The sequence below is a fragment of the Sinohyriopsis cumingii genome, chromosome 2, assembly GCF_028554795.1.
Source record: "Sinohyriopsis cumingii isolate HCF-2022 chromosome 2, ASM2855479v2, whole genome shotgun sequence".
NCBI lineage: Eukaryota > Metazoa > Mollusca > Bivalvia > Unionida > Unionidae > Sinohyriopsis > Sinohyriopsis cumingii.
The window spans coordinates 133,680,015-133,700,509 of NC_142962.1; the positions used below are offsets into that span (position 1 = coordinate 133,680,015).

The 20,495-nt window shown below is 35.0% G+C and overlaps 1 protein-coding gene across 5 annotated transcripts in view; it reads left to right on the forward strand.

Moving 5' to 3' along the window:
* The window catches only part of LOC149805875 (uncharacterized), a 57,556-nt gene that overhangs the window by 25,256 nt on the left and 11,805 nt on the right, over positions 1–20,495 (forward strand). For 3 of the 5 annotated variants that reach the window (XM_089950615.1, XM_089950612.1, XM_089950614.1), the window contains exons 2-5: positions 1,034–1,287; positions 4,045–4,259; positions 15,419–15,593; positions 16,315–16,518. In XM_089950615.1, the coding sequence (XP_089806741.1) occupies positions 1,077–1,287; positions 4,045–4,259; positions 15,419–15,593; positions 16,315–16,518 (805 nt within the window). In that variant the 5' untranslated portion in view covers positions 1,034–1,076. Of the gene's footprint in view, positions 1–974; positions 1,288–4,044; positions 4,260–15,418; positions 15,594–16,314; positions 16,519–20,495 lie in introns of all 5 variants that reach the window. The other 2 variants (XM_089950616.1, XM_089950613.1) reach the window with 2 other exon arrangements.

Consider the following 20,495-nt stretch of genomic DNA (forward strand, 5'->3'; position numbering starts at 1 on the left):
AATTTCACTGTATACATGTACTTAAAAAGGGCATCTTTTCATCGATAAGTGCCTGTTCTTAATTTAATCCCATGAATCTTCCCACAGACTAATCCCTCTTATCAATTTCACTTGCATGTAAAGGACATCTGTCTGTAAAGGACACAGTTTCATGGTCCCTTGAAAGTCCTTTACTCTAATAGCGTGGACAGGTTTCAATGTATCATTAAAATTATTGCATTTTGTATTATTTTCATCATACATGTGACCCTCTCATATTAAAAGCTGGACTGATTATGAGCTTTCAGATTTTGTGTTTGAAATTTTCCCTGGTTTTGGACAAGATATAATACAGAAAAATTAATAGATTCTGCAGAAAATGTTGATTGATAATGAAATTTGTATCAATACTCATCACTACTATCCCTGTCTGTATAATCAAGGCTTGTCTTGGACACATCATTGAGTCTTGCATGATCTGTCATTATGGTATCTTCTGACTGTAACCAGATTGTAATTTGGTCTGTTGCAGATTGTGTTATTCTGATACAGTTACTGTTTCTAACCAGATTGTACCTTCGTCTACTGCAGATTGTGTTTATCAGATACAAATTCTAAATGTAACCAGATTGTAACTTCATCTGTTGTAGATTGTTATTCTGATATGAACACAGTAACCAGATTGTAACATCTATTGCAGACTGTGTTATTCTGATATAAACACTGTAACCAGATTATAACATCATCTGTTGCAGATTGTGTTATTCTGATGCAAACACAGACTGTAACCAGATTGTAACTTCGTCTATTGCAGATTGTGTTATTCTGATACAAACACTGACTGTAACCAGATTTTAACTTCATCTGTTGCAGACTGTGTTATTCTGATACAAACACTGTAACCAGATACGTGTATTATAAATTCATCTGTTGTAGATTGTATTAATCTGATACAAACACTGACTATAACTACATTTTTCCTTTATCTGTTGCAGATTGTGTTATTCTGATACAAACACAGACTGTAACCAGATTGTAACTTCATCTGTTGCAGATTGTGTTATTCTGACAGAAACACTGAAAAGAAGTTTTGAAGAATGGCTGAACAAGTCTACAACTTTAAGAATAAGCATCGTGGACTGGCAATAGTCATTGTCAATGAGACATTTCACCGTGAGGGCTTAAGAAAACGCCGTGGAGCAAATAAAGACCTGATCAACATGAAGACTCTGTTCACTAAATTTGGGTTCAGAGTGAAGGCATACAAAGATCTAAGTAAGAAAGAAATGCAATGCAAATTGGACAGAGGTAATCCTATTCATTTTTTATGTAACTCCGATAAAATTATTTAAAATTATTCAGTATATTGCTTTATATTGTATATCTGTGTTTATTTTTTAAAATGTTTTGTTATAAAGGTTAAATTGATGTTCCATAGTCTTATTCGAATTTTGATAATTTCTGTAATAAACATATATCTCATAACTTATATAGGATATCTTGAAAACTTAATGACCAGGTGTATGAGATATTTGGTAAATGAAAGAAGATAACTGATATTTTATGAGACAGGTAGACCTGCCAATCCTTAAAACTTTGCCCTATGGCTTACTGAAATGACTCTCAAATGATGAACTTAAGGAACATTAGGAAAATTAAATATTGAAATATGATCATGGTTAAATCTGTGTATTGATTTATTTTCAGGATTTCATATTAGATTCAGTGAATATGGTCAGAGAACCAGACTAACTTTTACATGGATTTCTTCAGATGCTTTAATGTTCAAACAAAATGCCTGCGTGATTAAGCTTTTGCTCTTATTACAATTCCTGGAAATTGCAGCAAATAAAAACACATTGAAGGCAAAGGGGAAAATCTTCCTCATAAAAAGCCCAAAACATCATGGAAGTACAAAAAGTAATATTCAGATCCTGTGTCATGCTTGGAACAAATAGAAAGTGTGGCAATTGCATTTATTGGATATTCTATCCAAATATTGCCCATGGTGGGAGAGATGACTGTATTAAGTTGAGGCATCTAGCAAGATACTATTTTCCTCAATGGGGTTTGGAGCTTCAGTTTCTGAAATCAAACAGGAGGTCATTAAGACTGATGTGTACTTTAAAATTCCTTTATCTATAAGTCAAGTAAAACTGCAAACATCAAAGATTCTGATCTGCCATAGCATAATGTGCCAGCAGATTAGGATCCATCTTGTTTGTTCTACTGATTATGCATAACAAATTGCACAGAACCAGATCTGCTGGTGTATTATGTGATGGCAGATCTAGGTCTGTGCAGTTTGCAGTTAGACTCATCTTAAAAGTGAGTATATATGTTAGACTTTTCAGTTGAACATAATGTTGCCTTCACAGCTTAAGACAACACTTGTAAACTTTTCAAATGCATATGTTCTTCCAGGGCAACAATAGCAGTACATGATATTTACTATACCTTGTTGAAAATATGCTTGACAAACAAAAATATTTACTGCCTTAATAAAAGGCCTTTTTAGGCTTGGCAGGTCTGGACATGTGGTTAGCAGGTCGACATAATTTAGTTTTGCAATAAATATCTATTATTTTGAGTTAGCCTGATAATCTACTAGTGCAAAATGGGGTTGGAAAATAAGGCATATTTAGCATCATTATTCAGTCATTTGTATGATTTTGTTTAATTCAGTATTACTACTTTACACAACATTGTTATTATATATATAATAACAATGTCATTGTAGAAGGCCTCGTGGAAGATTGGTCATTTGATCAAATGAGCTTCTTCTTTAAATAAAGTCATTATTATTATTATTATTCTCTGTGATTTTGGTACATGTTCACAGTACAACCATTTTATGATTGATTGATCAGCAGTTTGTGATACATGTAGTATGTACTAAATCAAGTAATGTAATCTGGAAGGTATTTTTTGTCCTCTAGTTTGACACTTTGGCAGTATGTAGTTTGCATTTTCTATCTACCTGACCATCCATCTGTCTGTCATACTAATCTGGATTGTGATTTCATGGATTGTGATTTCAGTATCAATACACCTAGTAACATAAAACTTTGCATTGAGGGTGCATCTTGGAAAGGACTTGTGTCACACATACAAACTGCTGCAGTGACCTCCTTTCAGGGATGAATAGAAAATTGTTGTAAAGTCCTGTTTGGGCTTTAATTCCAATTCCTTTCATCTGTTAAAGTTCACACTTGCATGAATAAAGGTGCATCTGGAGATAACATATATTACTAAATGTTTGTCACTGTGACCTATTTTCCTTGATTTGATGAACACTGCTTAAAAAATCATCTTGATCATCCCAGTCCTGGCTGAAATTTCTATAAAAGTTTAAATACTGAAATAAAATTTGCAGTGTAGGTTCATTTCAGGATGAACAAGAGTACTGCGACAATCAGGGTCATTGTTACTTGCATTTAAGGCTCTATTGAAACTTTCTTTTAAACTTTGTCCAGGCTCAAACTTTATTGTCTTGTCACATATAATATCAAACTTGCTCCCATTGTGTTTCTTGGGGAAAAAGTTTTGTTGCACACCAAAGATGGGTCATGTTGACCTGCTTTCCAGGACTGATTGAATATTGCTTACACATCATATCCAGGCTGTTTTCAGTACCCTTTTATCTATTTGTATCAGATTTGCACTGAAGTTTCATCTTGAGAGAATTGGGTCATAGTTACCTTCTTTTCACCTTTTGAAAATATTACTTAAAACTCCTGTCTGGGCTATTTATTCAGTACCCTTTTACATAGTGCCATTATTCTTGCACTGATTAACATTGAATTAAGAGGTTATGTGCACTAAAAATGGCTTACTGTGACCTTTATTTGGGTATTTATCACTGCTTTCAACCTTAGTTTGTTGCATTCCATGGAAGCAAGGATATTTTGGGAGCTCCTGCTTACTAGCATTTTAGAGTTTTGTTCCTTGTCTGAATTCATGAAAGTGCGCAATTTGCAATATTCAAGTGTAAATTCAAATATCATTAAATAGCAGCTGTAAAAAGTTTCAATTTTGTAGAATTTGTTTTGCATTTATTCTTAGCTGCCTTAAAGACAAAGTTTCTTGAAGAATCAGACTGTTTTGTTTGCGTGATCAGCACACATGGTGAGGAAATAAAGGACACCCACCGTAAGGAGACTACAACTCAGAATGCCCTCTATGGCACTGATGGGAATTGTATCTATACATCTGATATTACCAGGCAGTTTAGAAATTGTCCTGCATTGAAAGACAAACCAAAGCTCTTCTTTATACAGGTAGGTATTCGATAATGAAACTAAATTTGTATGTGTGTATAAAAAACATCCCTGTGCTTCCCTATTTTGACCTACAATCCAAAGTTTACGTCTCTTAGGTAAGTACCTGATGGTAGGAATTGCCCCAGGAGCAAATGTCAGTGTGGTTTGTGGATTTGTTTGTTTCATGCTCATTAAGTATATACAGTTAAATGGAAATAAGGTGGGGATCTCACTAGTTTCTATGTTATAACGAAGGAGTTAAGTCCTTGGGGTTCAGGATGAGCCTATGGGTAAATGTCAGTTGCATACAGGGTTGGGATGTTAACAGTTTTGAAGAATGGCTAGGAACTTATCCTCTCAGCTTGTCAGGTGCATCATATATTTGTCTTTTCATGCCACTATGTATTATATAATATAGTTTTAATGGTGAGAATCTCAATAGTTTCTACAGTATGAATCAGGGGACAAGCCTACAAGAGTAAAGAAGGACCCAGCACAAGACCAGTGGTTGCAGTATAGCATGTAATGACAATTGGTTCTTTGATCACATATACCAGATTTCAGCCATGCAAGACAAATAATTAGTTATCTAAAATTTACTTACCCCTCCCCCCCCACTCCAATCAACTCCAAATCCCAGTCCTCAGGAATGAGTTAAAATTCCAAACATTTATGCATAATATACACCTATAAAACTATTATAGACTTGCATTTCATGTTTCTGGCTTTAATGGTTTTGGTGGCATTCAAGCTGTTTACACATGCTTATGCAGTATTGACCATGCATGTATGGATGGATTGTATCACAATGTTCCTGTGCTTCTTTGAGAGCTCAGAGATAATAAGTAAGTCATTTTTGGGTTTAATGTCATTTTTCAGTGCATGATGGGCCACATATAGTGGCCAGTATAACTGGTGGCAGAAGAACCTGGAAAAACCCTGGCGTAAGAACCACCAACCCACAGGAAGCTACTAGCAAGCTTTCTCACATACCCACAATGGCCAAACCTGAGACTAGAACCTGTGTGGACAGAGGTGAGATGACAGTGATCAGTAAAGGTGAGCACATTAGACCACTAGGCCACCTGGGGCCACCTAATAAGTAAGTAAATAAATAAATAGTTATCTGTTAAGTTTGCTAGTTTCACTTTTCCCCCCAAAGTACAGGGGTAAAGCATGTTAAGTATGCAGCCATTAGTTTATTAATCCTCTTTAGCATACCTGCCAGTCCTTACACAGGTAGCATCATCGTTGCACAACTTTTCACTAAATTGTATAATACATTTGCCTGTGTATGGATTATGCATTTTTGATACATTAAAAAAAAGAAGATAAAGTGATACAATTTTGTTGTGTTAAACTTTGTTGTTTTATTATCATCACTTTAATACCACACATCACATAAATTTAAAATTATTTGAGAAAGAAGGCTGCTGCATAAGAGTATGCTTGTTCAACATTTACCAGCATGTACTTTCCTGACACTCTTGTCCATCATAGATCTGCATGTACTTTCCTGACACTCTTGTCCATTTTAGACCTGCATGTGCTTTCATGACTCACCTCTGTCTGTGTGGGTTTGAGTTGTGGGTTCTGCCTATGTTGGTATGTGAGAAAGCTTGCCACTAGCTTCTCGTGGGTCGGTGGTTCTTTCCAGGGTTTTCCCAGGTTCTTCCTCCACCATTAATACTGGCCGCCATGTTTAGCTTATCTTATGCTGAAAAATGGCGTTAAACCTAACAACAACAACAACAACGACAGCTTTCATGACACTCATGTCCATCGTAGACCAGCATGTACATTCCTGACACTCTTGTCCATTGTAGATCTGCGTGTACTTTCCTGACACTCTTGTCCATTGTAGATCTGCGTGTACGTTCCTGACACTCTTGTCTATTGTAGACCCGCATGTACTTTCGTGACACTCTTATCCATTGTAGACCTGTATGTATTTTCCTGACACTCTTGTCCATCGTAGACCAGCATATACTTTCATGACACTCTTATGCATCATAGATCCACGTGTACTTTCATGACAGTCTTGTCCATTGTAGACCTGCATGTACTTTCCTGATACTCTTGTCCATCATAGATCCGCATGTACTTTCATGACACTGTTGTCTATTGTAGACCTGCATGTACTTTCGTGACACTCTTGTCCATTGTAGACATGTATGTACTTTCCTGACTTTCTTGTTCGTTGTAGACCTGCATGTACTTTCCTGATACTCTTATCTATTGTAGGCCCGCATGTACTTTCCAGACAATCTTGTCCATTGTAGACCTGCATGTACTTTCATGACACTTTTGTCCATCGTAGACCTGCATGTACTTTCATGACACTCTTGTGCATCATAGATCCACATGTACTTTCATGCCACTCTTGTCAATTGTAGACCTGCATGTACTTTCCTGACACTCTTGTTCATCATAGATCCACATGTACTTTCATGCCACTCTTGTCCATTGTAGACCTGCATGTACTTTCATGACACTTTTGTCCATCATAGATCCGCATGTACTTTCATAACACTCTTGTCCATTGTAGACCTGCATGTACTTTCATGACACTCTTGTCCATCATAGATCCGCATGTACTTTTCTGACACTCTTGTCCATTGTAGACCTGCATGTACTTTCATAACAGTACTTTTGTCCATCATAGACCTGCATGTACTTTCCTGACACTCTTGTCCATCTTAGGCCTGCATGTACTTTCCTGATACTCTTACCTATTGTAGGCCTGCATGTACTTTCCTGACACTCTTGTCCATCATAGACCTGCATGTGCTTTCATGACACTCTTGTACATTGTAGACCAGCATGTACTTTCATAACACTCTTGTCCATCATTGATCTGCATGTACTTTCCTGAAACTCTTGTCCATCATAGACCTGCATGTGCTTTCCTGACACTTTTGTCCATCATAGATCCGCATGTACTTTTCTGACACTCTTGTCCATTGTAGACCTGCATGTACTTTCATAATACTCTTGTCCATCATTGATCTGCATGTACTTTCCTGCAGAACAGCATGTATTTTCCGTACACTTTTGTCCATATTAGACCATCATGTACTTTCATGACACTATCATTATGTTCTGTGTACCTTGGAATGTATTAAACTTTCATCCATTTTATCCATTGTACTGAAGAGAATTTGTTAATTGACCAGCCTGTACTTAAAAATCAGAAATCCATGTGAGTACACCCTGTATTAACATACTTGAATCCGCCAATACAAGATTACTGTTGTCTTCCTTTAAATAAGAATGATTTACTTTACATTTTTATAATCAATTAGTGATCTGCAGTTCTGTCAGTAAAATTAGAATGTCAGACCCTTTGTGGCAATGAAATCAGTATTTCAGGCTCTTTGTGGCAATAAAATCAGTTTGACAGGCTCTTTGTTGCAATAAAATCAGTATATCAGGCTTGTTGTGGCAATACAATCAGTATGTCAGGTTTTTTGTGGCAAATGGTGAGACCAAACATTCAGCACAGGAATGCATCCACAGACAGCCAGTTCAATGCCACAAGTGTGGTAGCTTTGTACACAAAGCCAAAACTCACACTAGATTTATGGAATAGGAAAAGGGCAATGAGGTCATCTCAACTCCACAGGAAGACTCATGGGAGGACCAGTCTATCTATCAAGGACTGTCATATACACCAGGCATCCCTTGTCAGTACAAATTTGATCCCCTTGCTGATAGATGTTCTAAATGTGGAAACTTACCAGCTACTTGTACATATTCAAATATGACCGATAGTTCAGATTTGTACAATGATTATAAAAGTAGAAAATGCAGTTGTAGAAAAACAAATTTTTTATACAGTAATGATAATTGTAACAATGATCATTGTAAAAATAGTTTTAATACTTTTAATGTCTCCTTGAGTGCCTCTAATAGCATTGATGTTCGTCTCATGAATTTAGGAATTTCTAGTAAGGGTTTACACATAGGTCATTTAAATATTTGAGGTTTTCGTGGAAAGATCTATCAAGTGAAGTTACTGCTAACCTCTCCAAATAATAATGTCCATTTATTTGGACTCTTGAAAACAATGTTGACAGAAAATCAGCGTGAAAATTTCTTGTATATCAGTGGCTATGACAAACCTTATCAAAGGGATAGGAAAGCAGGTGGTGGTGAGTTCCTTGTGTATGTTAGAACTGGTACTATTTCTAAAAGATGGGAAGACCTAGAAATAAAGGAAATAGAATCCATTTGGCTACATATCACTCCAGAAAAGCTAAGCCCTACTTAGTAGGTTTTGTGTACAGACCCCCATCATCACAAACTGATGGGTGTGAATATTTTGAACTTTAAGTAGATCAAATTTCAAGTGAAGAGAAAGAATTTTACATTCTAGGTGATATAAATAGAGACCTTCTCAATGATCAAATAAAAATGAATGGGATGGATTTTATTACTTCATTACGTATGGAGCAACTAGTAAATGAACCCACCAGAGTAACATCTACCTCTTAAACACTTTGAGATCATATTTACACCAATACAAAAGAAAATGTTTTGGAAGTAATGGTTCAAAAGATTGGTGTAAGTGACCACTTTGCAATTTTTCTAACACGTATAGTCAATGGCAAATCAACAAAAAATAATATCCATAAATCCATTACTTATAGATCTTTTCAAAACATTGATGCTGTTAAATTCCTGGAAGATCTGAAACAGATTCCATGGAATAGAGTCCAAATCTTTGAAGAATTTGATGATGTTTTAGATACTTGGACAGATCTATTCATCAGTATAGTGAACAAACTTGCCCCTTTAGAAACACACAGGATAAAGAAAGATCACTAGCCAGGCTGGATCTCCCCAGAAATTATAGAAGCAATAAAGTAAAGAGACCAACTAAAATCAGGAGGAAATTAGGCTGAATATACAGTTTGGAGGAATAAAGTTAATAAAATGATACACCAAGCCAAACAAGCACACTACAAAAAAGAAAAAAGTGCTGGATGAAAATCAAAATAACCCGAAAGCTATCTGGAAAGTGTTTACAGAGTTCGGTGCAGGGAAATGTAAGAGTAAAACTGAAATTTTATCCCTAATGAGGGCATTTACACCGATAATCCAACTGACATCTCAAATATTTTTAATGACTTCGTTCAAATTGCTGAAAAACTTAAAGAACCCAGAACTTCATCTGATCATCTGGAACTCAAACATTTTTGTGCTAAAAACTACCAAACAATATAAGGTTTGAAATTCCTGAAATGAATCCAGAATTTGTGTTGAAATATGTTTAAAAAAATGGATGATTGTAAAGCTACAGGATTTGATATGATTGGACCAAGGCTACTAAAGGTAGCTGCACCTGCAATTGTAGAGAGTATAGCTTTCATTTGCAATGAAAGTATTAGGTCTAATAATTTTCCACAAACATTGAAAACTGCCAAGGTTACACCATTGCATAAAGTGGGAACAAAAGATGATGTAAATAACTACAGATCTATCTCTGTCCTTCCTTATCTCTCCAAATTACTAGAAAAACATGTACACAATTCTTTTCTCAGCTATTTGAACACTTATGATCATATTCATGATAATCAGTCTGGCTTTTGACAGAATCACTCCTGTGAAACTGCACTTATATCTTTGTATCTTTGATTGATAAATGGCTGAAAGCATTAGATCAAGGGGAAATGGTAGGCACTGTTATGGTTGATTTTCATAAAGCTTTTGATCTTGCAGACCATAAAAGTTTGCTTGAAAAGCTAAAATTCTATCAATCCGGTGAAAACTCCCTAAACTGGTTTACTTCTTACTTAACCGATAGAGTGCAAAAAGTATCTTTAAATGGTCAACTTTCTGAAAGTAAAAATATTAATTGTGGAATACCACAGGGCTCTATCCTTGGACCTCTGTTATTCTGTCTATTTATCAACAACTTACCTCTTAAGATTGGAACTTCAGTTTCTTCCACTGACCTCTATGCCGATGATACTACACTGTCTGAGACGGATAAAACCAAAGCAGTACTTGAAAATAATTTACAAGATGCTCTCAACAGACTTCAAGTATGATGCAAGGAAAACAGTATGATCATAAATACAGAAAAAAATGAAAGCCCTACTAGTTACAACACAACAAAAATGAACAAGGCTAGATAACAACATACTCCAGGATCTATTTGACAATGTGAGCCTTAATATGACCTCTCGTGATAAAATTCTTGGTGTATTTGTAGATAACAATCTTATTTAGTCTATTCACATTAAGCATGTTTCAAAAAAGGTTAATTCTAATATTTGGCTACTGAGGAAAATCAAAAGATACATTCCTCTTCAGTATAGGGTCATCTTTTATAAAAGTTGTATTCAGTCATATCTGGACTATTGTTATGTAATTTGGGGTAATACCTCTAATTCAAACATAACAAAATTTTTAAGACTTCAAAAGAGGGCTTGCCATTTAATTCTAGATTAGTGTATAGACAATTTCTGGGATGCAATGAATAATATAAAGTTTTAACAATACATGAAAGAATATTTCTTAGAAAGGCCACATTGATGTATAAAGTATCCAGAAAAGCCATTCCAGTCTATCTAAGCAATATCTTTCACCAAAGAGATGCTGATGGTACTCCAAATTTAAGGTCCATAAGAAGTAAAAATTAAATTATACCAAGTCCAAAGAAGGAATTGTTTAAAAAAAGTTTTCAATATACTGGTCCACTTGTATGGAACAACAATCCCAGTGACATAAGGCAGGCTGCTAGTATTTCTTCTTTTCACTTGAATATTTTTCTTTCAAATCTAGCATAAAACATGTACTTATTTTATATTAGTTTATATTCTTATGATTTTATATGTACTGGAATGTATCCAGTTTTTATTAGTCTTGTATAAGTGTTAGTACAAGATTACATAAACAGGTACAGACCGATTAATTTATTTAGTATTATTTAGACTTTTGACCAACCTTCCACTCTTCTACTCACTACTAAAATATCATGGTCATTGCCATAGCTATTTTCCAAATTATGGTAGGTATGTGAACTATTTTTTCTTTCATGCAAGATATGAAATCAGTCAGAGTTTATCAGTGTGACTCACAGATCTTAAATGACTGAAATGTAAGTGGAGATGGATCCTTTTAAAGTTTAAAACACATCATATCTGATAAAGGCTGAATCAATAGTACTTTACAAATTTAAACAAAAAGAATATAGGAGCGATGTAATGCAGCACTCAGGTTGAGCACATTGCAATGTTCATTGCAGAATTTGTGGACTTGACTTTGTGATCACTCAGCGAAAGTTAGACATGTAGACTAGTTACAGTGAGTCTTGTATTTATATATAATTTTTGTAAATATGCTTTGTTTTATATCTGGTACTAAACCAATCAAACATCAAAAGTTGGGAGCCACAAGATTGGCATTTTTCTTAGTGTGTAAGCCAACATGACTGATATAGTGAACTTAAAATTGTTAAATATAATAAATAGAAGCAGACATCAGAGTTGCACATTCTTGAACATTTGGCTGGTGTTCAGGGATCTAAATGCAATGCAAACTGCAAATGAAGAAAATATCTACCAAATAAAACCCGGGCCTAAAAATTCTAGTGGTCCAAGGTCTGGGGCTGATTTTTTTATCTGCGGACCAGTCATATGTAAGCAGTACGAGTCTATTGGACCTATGATATTTCTTATTTGTTCATATAAACTGAAGAAAGTTCAGTTTTTAATATTAAGAGTTGAAAGAGTTGTAAAAGTGCTATATTGTAAGTGGAAGTCATGGGATAATGCGAGACTAGTGATGTACATTATTACAAATCTGTAAATTTAGTACTTAATCCACTGATCACCAGTCTAAGCACGATCTGCATCAATCAAAAATTTGATCAGCTAAAACTAAGCATCAGTAGTATCAGATTCCTGGATGGTCTATTTATGCTATGAGTTGGTTTAAGTATGGATTTACCAGCAGAAGGCATGAATCAACCACAGAGAATTTGCTACATGAAGTGTTGACTGAAGGGATTAAAAAGCCACAGGTCCAGAAATGACAGAAATTATGATCCAAATAAGTGTAATTGTACTTTCCAGGATCACTGGAGAAAGACTTGGCCTCGAGTTGAATATTGTGAAAGGTACTCATTTATGTTATGTTTAGCATGTATGGCATACCCATAATCATCCAATTAGCATGTATGGCATACTCATAGTCAGCCAATTAGCATGTATGGCATACTCAGTCAGCCAATTAGCATGTATGGCATACTTATAGTCAGTCAGTTAGCATGTATGGCATACTCAGAGTCAGCCATTTAGCATGTATGGCATACTCAGAGTCACCCAATTAGCCAGTTAGCATGTATGGCATACTTAGAGTCAGCCAGTTAGCATGTATGGCATACTCAGAGTCACCCAGTTAGCATGTATGGCATACTCAGAGTAACCCAGTTAGCATGTATGGCATACCCACAGTCAGCTAATTAGCATGTATGGCATACTCAGGGTCAGCCAGTTAGCATGTATGGCATACCCAAGAGTCAGCCAATTGTTTGAATGCCCTATTCAAAGACATGTCCAATTTTATAACTGGCCCAATAATGGCCCATCAAACAAGTTGAGAGTATACTACATGCACCAAAAAGGTTATTGCTAGTAAATAAAACAAACCCAGACACCTCTCAAGACCCTGATTGCCTGAGCTCTTATAAAGCTGAGTGCACAACCATTTATTCACTATGTCAGAGGGACCAGAACTAGTTGTATTTTGTACTGAAACCACTGCACACTGACTGCTTTCTTCTGAAAAAACACAGTACTTCACAATTACACTTCAGAGGGCCAAGGCAAAGTTCATTTAAGGTTGAGCAATCTACTAAATAGTCCGAGTTTCCATTGACCTTTCCCATCCCATATTGATATTTTGACCACAAAAATGTCAAAATATCTAAAATGGGGTGAGAGGAAACTTAGACTGTCTACCAAGTGATTTGTTACTTTTAGGGTGACTGACTATATAAATTGACTTTATAGGTTGTTTTCCCATCTGTCACACTGAATGTGCTTTGTATTTCAAACATGTTCTTTTTTATTTGGGCATTTTATATTTTTATCTAATATTGAGAACTTTTAGAATTGAAATTTTAGTTAACAACAGCACCAAGATTCAAAGAGGCTTCACCAGTAAAAGGCACGATCGTGTGATTTAAAAATTAAAAAATGTCAAGGTTACTAAAATAAGCAATAAAGTAATTGTCTAAATTTTCAGTTTTTATCCATTTTGTTATTTTCCTGTCTTTTTTTATGTTAATTCAGTATAGTAAATAGTTGGATTTCAGACTTAACTGTTGGACCATTACTTGGCTTGTGTGGACCTGGTAAGTCTAGGGTCCAACTGGTCTTGGACCAGTGAGCCAAAAACTAAATTTATGTCCATACACAATTTGCTATTTAATGAATGATTTATTAATTTGAAAAGAAAAGAAAATAATTCAGAAAAAAATGGTTTTAATTGAATGCAGGTAGATAATGATTGAACACTAAACTTAGATGAGAACAAAATTAAAAATGGAAAATTTCATGGTTAGTTATTTCAGGTTAATCATATATTCAAATATGTGCATGTTCTGATGAATTACTTCAACACATGTTAAATCGGTTATTGCAGTAATGTAGTGTCCAAGGAAAGTATGATAGTAGAGAGCATTTGACAAAGGTGGCAGAACTGTAAAAGCAAACAAGTTTGTCTGATTTTTAGCACTACTAGTACACTTTATGCTATTATTTTCCTTTGTCCCATTAAAATGTGTTTTGCCTGGATTTAGATGATGATGGGCAGTGTCCATTGTCCTTGGGATCCGAGGTGCAGCACTGATTAAAGATATTAATTTAACCCAGGTGAAAGTTAAAAATTAAAATACACTGAGGCATATAATATCAAGTATGAAAGAAAATTGCCGGCCAGTACAGGTACACTTTTCCCCCAATACATGTACATTTGGGCCTAATACAAGTTTCCTTTTGCTTAAAACAGGTACACTTTTCTTTTTATGCATTAAGATTTTTGTCTGTGATTTCATGTGTAATGAGATGATCTTAAGCAAATTGTGTAAATTTTAACATGGTCACTGTCCCAGTTACAAAATCTTGTCCATAGACTATTGGCGGAGTTAAATGATCCACTGACCCCTTTTACTCCAGCTTTCATACACATCTTGCCAGCTTGTATAATCTCAGTTAGTTCTTTCATAAAGGATAAAATTGAGGAATTGACAGAATTTCAGATCTGATTTCAAGTGTTTCATGTCTGCACATTATTTTCAGGGGCCATTTTTTTTTGCATGATGTATATGGACACTATATTGCCTGAAATACAGAATCTGTTCTAGGAACCACAATTGTAGGATTCTTGCTGATTTCTCAAAAATAGCATTTTTTTTAAAAAAAGACAGTATGCGTGAACATTGCACCTTATCTTTCAACTTTAATATTTATTTCATTAACTCTCTCCTATACTTAGAAAATTCCCCCCATTTATCAAATGGAGTGGAGAATTTTCCCCTTAAATTTTCACTTCTAGAATAAACTTTGCAAATGACCTGAATATCAGAGAAAGCACTACATAAGTACTAGTTCCATTTACAGAAAAATCTGCATTTTCAGGCATCCCCTCCACCTTAAGAATACCTTCTGATCCAGGATAAATTTATTAACCTTTTTCGAAAGTTTACTTACACATTTTGTGTGTACATAATTGATACGTAAAGGACAGTTATGCATTGACAAACCAATATTCTATCCCTATTGGTTGGTCAGTGGTGACATTATCACAGCAGTGATGCCATTCCCATAAGGCCAATTTGGAAACTCCCTCTTACACTGCAGTGATCGTCTGGCAGCTTTACATCAGTGAGGTACATAATGGGTAAAAAGTTTGATTTTATTTTCTAGTTTGTTCAAAGAGGGTGGTTGTGGTCTGACTAGTATACCTTTGTTAACTGGTTTTGAGTGAAGTTTATAACTGTCAGTTACATTTTTATCATCTTTTTGCTCATATTGATGTCATATGAGTGGCTTTCAGAATAAAACTAAACTGAAATGAAATTTCAGTTTTGAAAAATAAAGTAAAATTAGAGATACATCAAGAAAGCAGTATATGATTATTGAAAACTTAGTGAATTATTTCAGGCCTGCAGGTCATCATTTGGTAATAACAAAGAAGATTTGGGCCATGAATTTGCAGTGGAATATGAGTCGAAGTCTGCTAGTGATCAGAGTGAGGTGTCTGAGAGATTTGCAGACCTCCATGTTGATGCATTTCCAACACAGGAATCTACAGAGGCATACAAGGATGAAGGTGAAGGTTAGGAGTCCTTGATTTCATATCCTCAGTAATACTTGGTACTACCGGTATTCTCTGGCTAGGAATTTCTTGCAGAGGTGAAATCCACACCTCCATGTAGGACAGAAGCACTTTTTTAGCAGTGCACTATTTGGACCAAACATGCATTTATTATTGCAATTGAAGATCTAATGTGTACTTCCTATGATGAAATTTAGAACTTCATAATGCATAGGGATTAAAATATGATCACACATGCCTAGGGCACCTGTTTTGGTAGTTTGACCTAAAATGGCCAGCCGTGGGTGCATAATTATTCATAGCTGTACACCCAGATTGTGAAAGCTACTGCAAATGTAGAGGTTAGCCAAAAACTAGATTTAAAATCTTGATGCATAATAATTTTAGGAACTTGTTTTAGATTGGTATTCCACATAATTGGAACAGGTGTTAGCAACAAGAGAAATTGATAGATGGGAATAAAAAAAAGAAGTTACAGAAGACATGTTAACAATAACAGTTAGTAAAATGAATATTTGCTACTGTCAAACCATCATTAACGTCCCTAAAGCCTTAACATGACACTATTATCCACATTCTAACAAAGTTGGGACATTTTGACCGAAAATGGGCAAAATGTACAGTAATTTTGCATGATACTGCAACACTGGAATAGCATTGTCATCAAAATCACCATTGCTGATATGTTACAAATCTTACAAATTTTTCTTGTATAATGCAGATGCATCTGATGATGAATGGCAGGAAAGCCAGCTGCCAGCCAACTGGATGAAAGAGGAGGAGGAGGAGGAGGAGGAGGAGGTGAGGGTTTGTCAGGAGACAGAACAAGATGCCAAAGGAAAAGGAGATGCAGAACTTAAAGCACTTCCACCTTCCAGGATTGCCTGTTACACGGATGAACTGATCATGTGGCCAATAGTATCAGGTGCTTTATTCATAACACTGATAATAAATTTACATTTATATGATGTTAATTAGTTTTTTTTACAAACAGGTGTGATGATCACAATTTCTCTGATATTAATTAGTTTTTCTACAAACATGTACTTTATTCATAACACTGCTATATTTTTTATCAAAATTAATTAGTTTTTCTTCTGCCAACATTTATGGTAAGACACTGTTTTTAAAAGCTGTTTGAATCTCAATTTTCCGTACAGGTTTAAATTTGTTCTTCAGTTTTATGAAATTTATTACTTGAATAGAGCAACAGTTTTAGTGAAATAGTGTTAAAAAGGTAAAGCTGGCAGCTTGAATAATTTCTCAAGTGGTTGACCAGAGTTTTCTGTTAGTTATGGCTGACATTCACTGAATGTGATCAACTGCTGAGGATTTGATCCTTTGCAGACAGTAAAACAGCTGTGTAATATACATGCCTCTTTATATTACTTTGCAGTCGTACTGTGATCAGCAATAAAATAAAACTACAGTAAAGACAAAAGTTGTCTCCCCTCATTACTTTCTTACACTTGACACAAGCATTACAAAGTTATTGGGGAAAAAGCTGGCAGAGGAAAATGAGATCCTGTTATTGTGAAGAAAGGAAATTAAGGTTAATGAATCAGCATAGCCGCCACAGAGATGCCAGAGAATTTTTTTCCCATTTCAGTAAGATATTGTTTGAAGTGCTTATCTACATTTATCTACAACCTAGCATCTAAATAAAAAAATGGCACAACGGCAAATTTCAATATTTTCTGCATCATATTAAACAGTGCTAAAAGAAAACTAAAAATGTGACAAAAGGTACATCAAGTCAAAAAGAACTATTTACAAAAGCAACTGGAAAGTGTGTGTGTGTGTGTGTGTGAGTGAGTTTGTAAAAGGCACGAAATGGGGACATCAGTGTGAATACACACCAACAGACCAGGGACACATCTCTAAACATGGACATCCCCGTTTTGTAATGTTGACTTAAATGGAATGCCAAGGCCTTATTTAATTATATAAACCTCAAAATAAGCGTATCTGAACATGTCACTGTTTTGTTGGTATTTTTTCACATCATGCTAAACACAACAATACACACGTCCCACTTGACTCAAAACCTCATGTGTATCAGTCGGAAAACTACATCCCTGTTTACGTGGTAAAAATTCACACTGTTTTGCTGTTGGCTTGTGCACGTTTCTTCCAAATTACCAGAGATGGCACCAAGAAGAGCTAACAGGATTTAAGTCATTTATGTAAACACAGACAAATATCTATGATATATTTTCTATTTTAACATAGAGCAATATCAATATACATGTTTATTAATGGTTAGTCTAACGTTCATAAACACATTTTGCCAAATTAGATCAGGAATGAAAGCAAACTGAATAAAGGTTTCATGCAGATATTATACACGGCTTTTATAACGGGCAAGAGATTCTATCAATTCATCTGTGCTTGTATATTTTGTCTCCTATTTAACTCTGAACCATGCACATTTGGATAAGAAATATACTGGAAAATATCAACATTGATTTTAGTTCATTCAAATGTGGTTAGAAGCATAATAACAAACAGTCTACATGGTAACCAAAACATAATACCATTTCTTTCCTACAATTAACTGCATTAGAGTTAAATCCGACAAGTTAAGCTTGAGCCAGTAGGAAATAAAAAGAACTTTTGTGAGTACTTGTACATGGCACCAGTCAAAATGCTGAAAATACAAGTTTTCATACTTATATTCAGTGTTTCTCAATATATCATAAATGTGCATGCTGGCTGAAGCATAAATAATATGAAACAAAACAATCAGATAAATTTTGTTTAACTCTGGTAAATTATCAAATATTTCTCATTCTTTCCTTGTTTAGTCAGTACCTTTTTATATTGTCTGTCTGTCTGTCTCTCTCTGCTTCGTTACTTCTGTTTATCTTTCTTCTTGCTAGCTTCATTTCTTTCTGGCCATAAGTTCCTTGTTTTTCCCTATTTTGAAGGACCTGATGATAACTTTTCTCTAATCAATCAATGACCACAAATATGCAACATTAAATTCACAACTGACTTCACTAAGCAAAAGGCAGAACATTAATAATGTTATATACAAGAGGTCTCTTTAGTGAACGAATGAAACAAACTATAATAATTTTCCTCTAATTAATGCATGACCACCAATATCACAACTACACATTTACATCACAACTTCACAAATTGCCTCCCTACTTCAGAAATGCATTGTTTCTCCTTAATACATTTCCGTAACGTAGCGCTGGTACTTAACTACCATAAAATACAAATCACAACTCAAACACCAAATACCAGGAACTATTTTTCCAACGCTACCTTAAGTCAGTCAAGTCATGATTTTAAGCCTCATTTCGCCTGTAACTCTACACCATATTTACCATCATAGTAAGAACAAAAGGCATCTCCAGATAATGGGACAGTCCCTTCTCAATCATTCCATTGTACAATTTACCAGTCTCTATCATGAATACTACACGTGGAGTCACAATCAATCCACACAATTAGATTTTAATAGGGACTATTTGGCTCCAGGGACACTTATGCAGCTCTGACTTGAGCTCACTAAAACTAAACCATGCCATCATACAAAATTAATTTTTGGTGTGTTTCATATCGAAGAGCCCTTATCATGCATTGGCTTTTTAATGAAGGGGATTACATTAAAGTGGCAAATTTTTGTACACCAAAGTTAAAATTGTGTTATTTTGTGGGACATTTTAAATTTTAAACCATAGTCTTGCCAATAAAATTATTTTAACTGAAGATTGGCATGCAGATCTTTATTTCATTTGACAAAAAGGAACGCATTCTCTGCATTTTCACACAACTATGACAGTTCAACTTCTTCAAACTCCTGGACGTACATTTTTACTTCTATATACAACAAACATTATATAAAATTTCAACATGATAATTTTAATTTAGTTGTGTTAATATTGATGGGAACTACATGCATGAGGTGAGATCACTGCAGTATTTTGACTGAATTGATTTCTATTTAGAATCAAAATACATACTTATTGAATGTCCCCTGTTTGACTGTATAATTTCTGATGGTAAAGATTCTCATACAGCGTTTCATGGAAATCAACCACATATCAATTTGAAATGACATGTATCTTTCAAATGCATACTAAAATAGATCGTTATTGCTCATAATTTGTTGAAATAAAAATGTCCCCATTTTGATGGTAAAAGTCATATGTCTCTGTTTTGTAGGTTTTACAAGAATGTGTGTGTGTGAATGTGTAAGAGAGGGAAAACAAAACCCATTTTAAAGTGTATAAATTCTCAAGTTGTGGCTGGGAACTTAATCAAAATAACGAATTCTGAATATAATTATTTGGGCATATTACAACCAAGATTCATTCAGTTTCTCAACTACCAAGATTATACTTTTAAACATTACTACAGCCTTGTCACTGGAATCCAGCATGGCATATATGCCTAATTTATCATAATGGTCTAGGTACTACTAAATGACCCAAGGATAGGTATGATTGGATCAGTGGTGGACCTCAGGGTTCACACCAAGTCTATTTCAACATGGTTGAATACCTATTTGAATAGCAGCAATTTCTTACCCATGGCTATTGTTTAGCTTTTTATTCGTGCTGAAAAAAATGTACTATCTGTTTGATGTGAATACATCCTCCCTTAGAGTAAAGAATTGTCAGTATGATGCCATGCCTCATGCATCTCATTTGTCCCTGCTATGTTATGTGCAAAACAAGCACAGCAATCTTATCATTTTTGAGGATGATGATGTGATCAGACATGTGCAAAAGACCAGAGAAAAATTGCCTGTTGAATGGGATTTTTTTTCTTACCACAGTTGCGACCTGACCTCTCAATAATTATATCTAATAGTGTTATATTTTCCGTTTTTTATTCCCAAATAATTATATGGCAACCTTTTCCCTCTAGTTTTGGTTCCTCCAG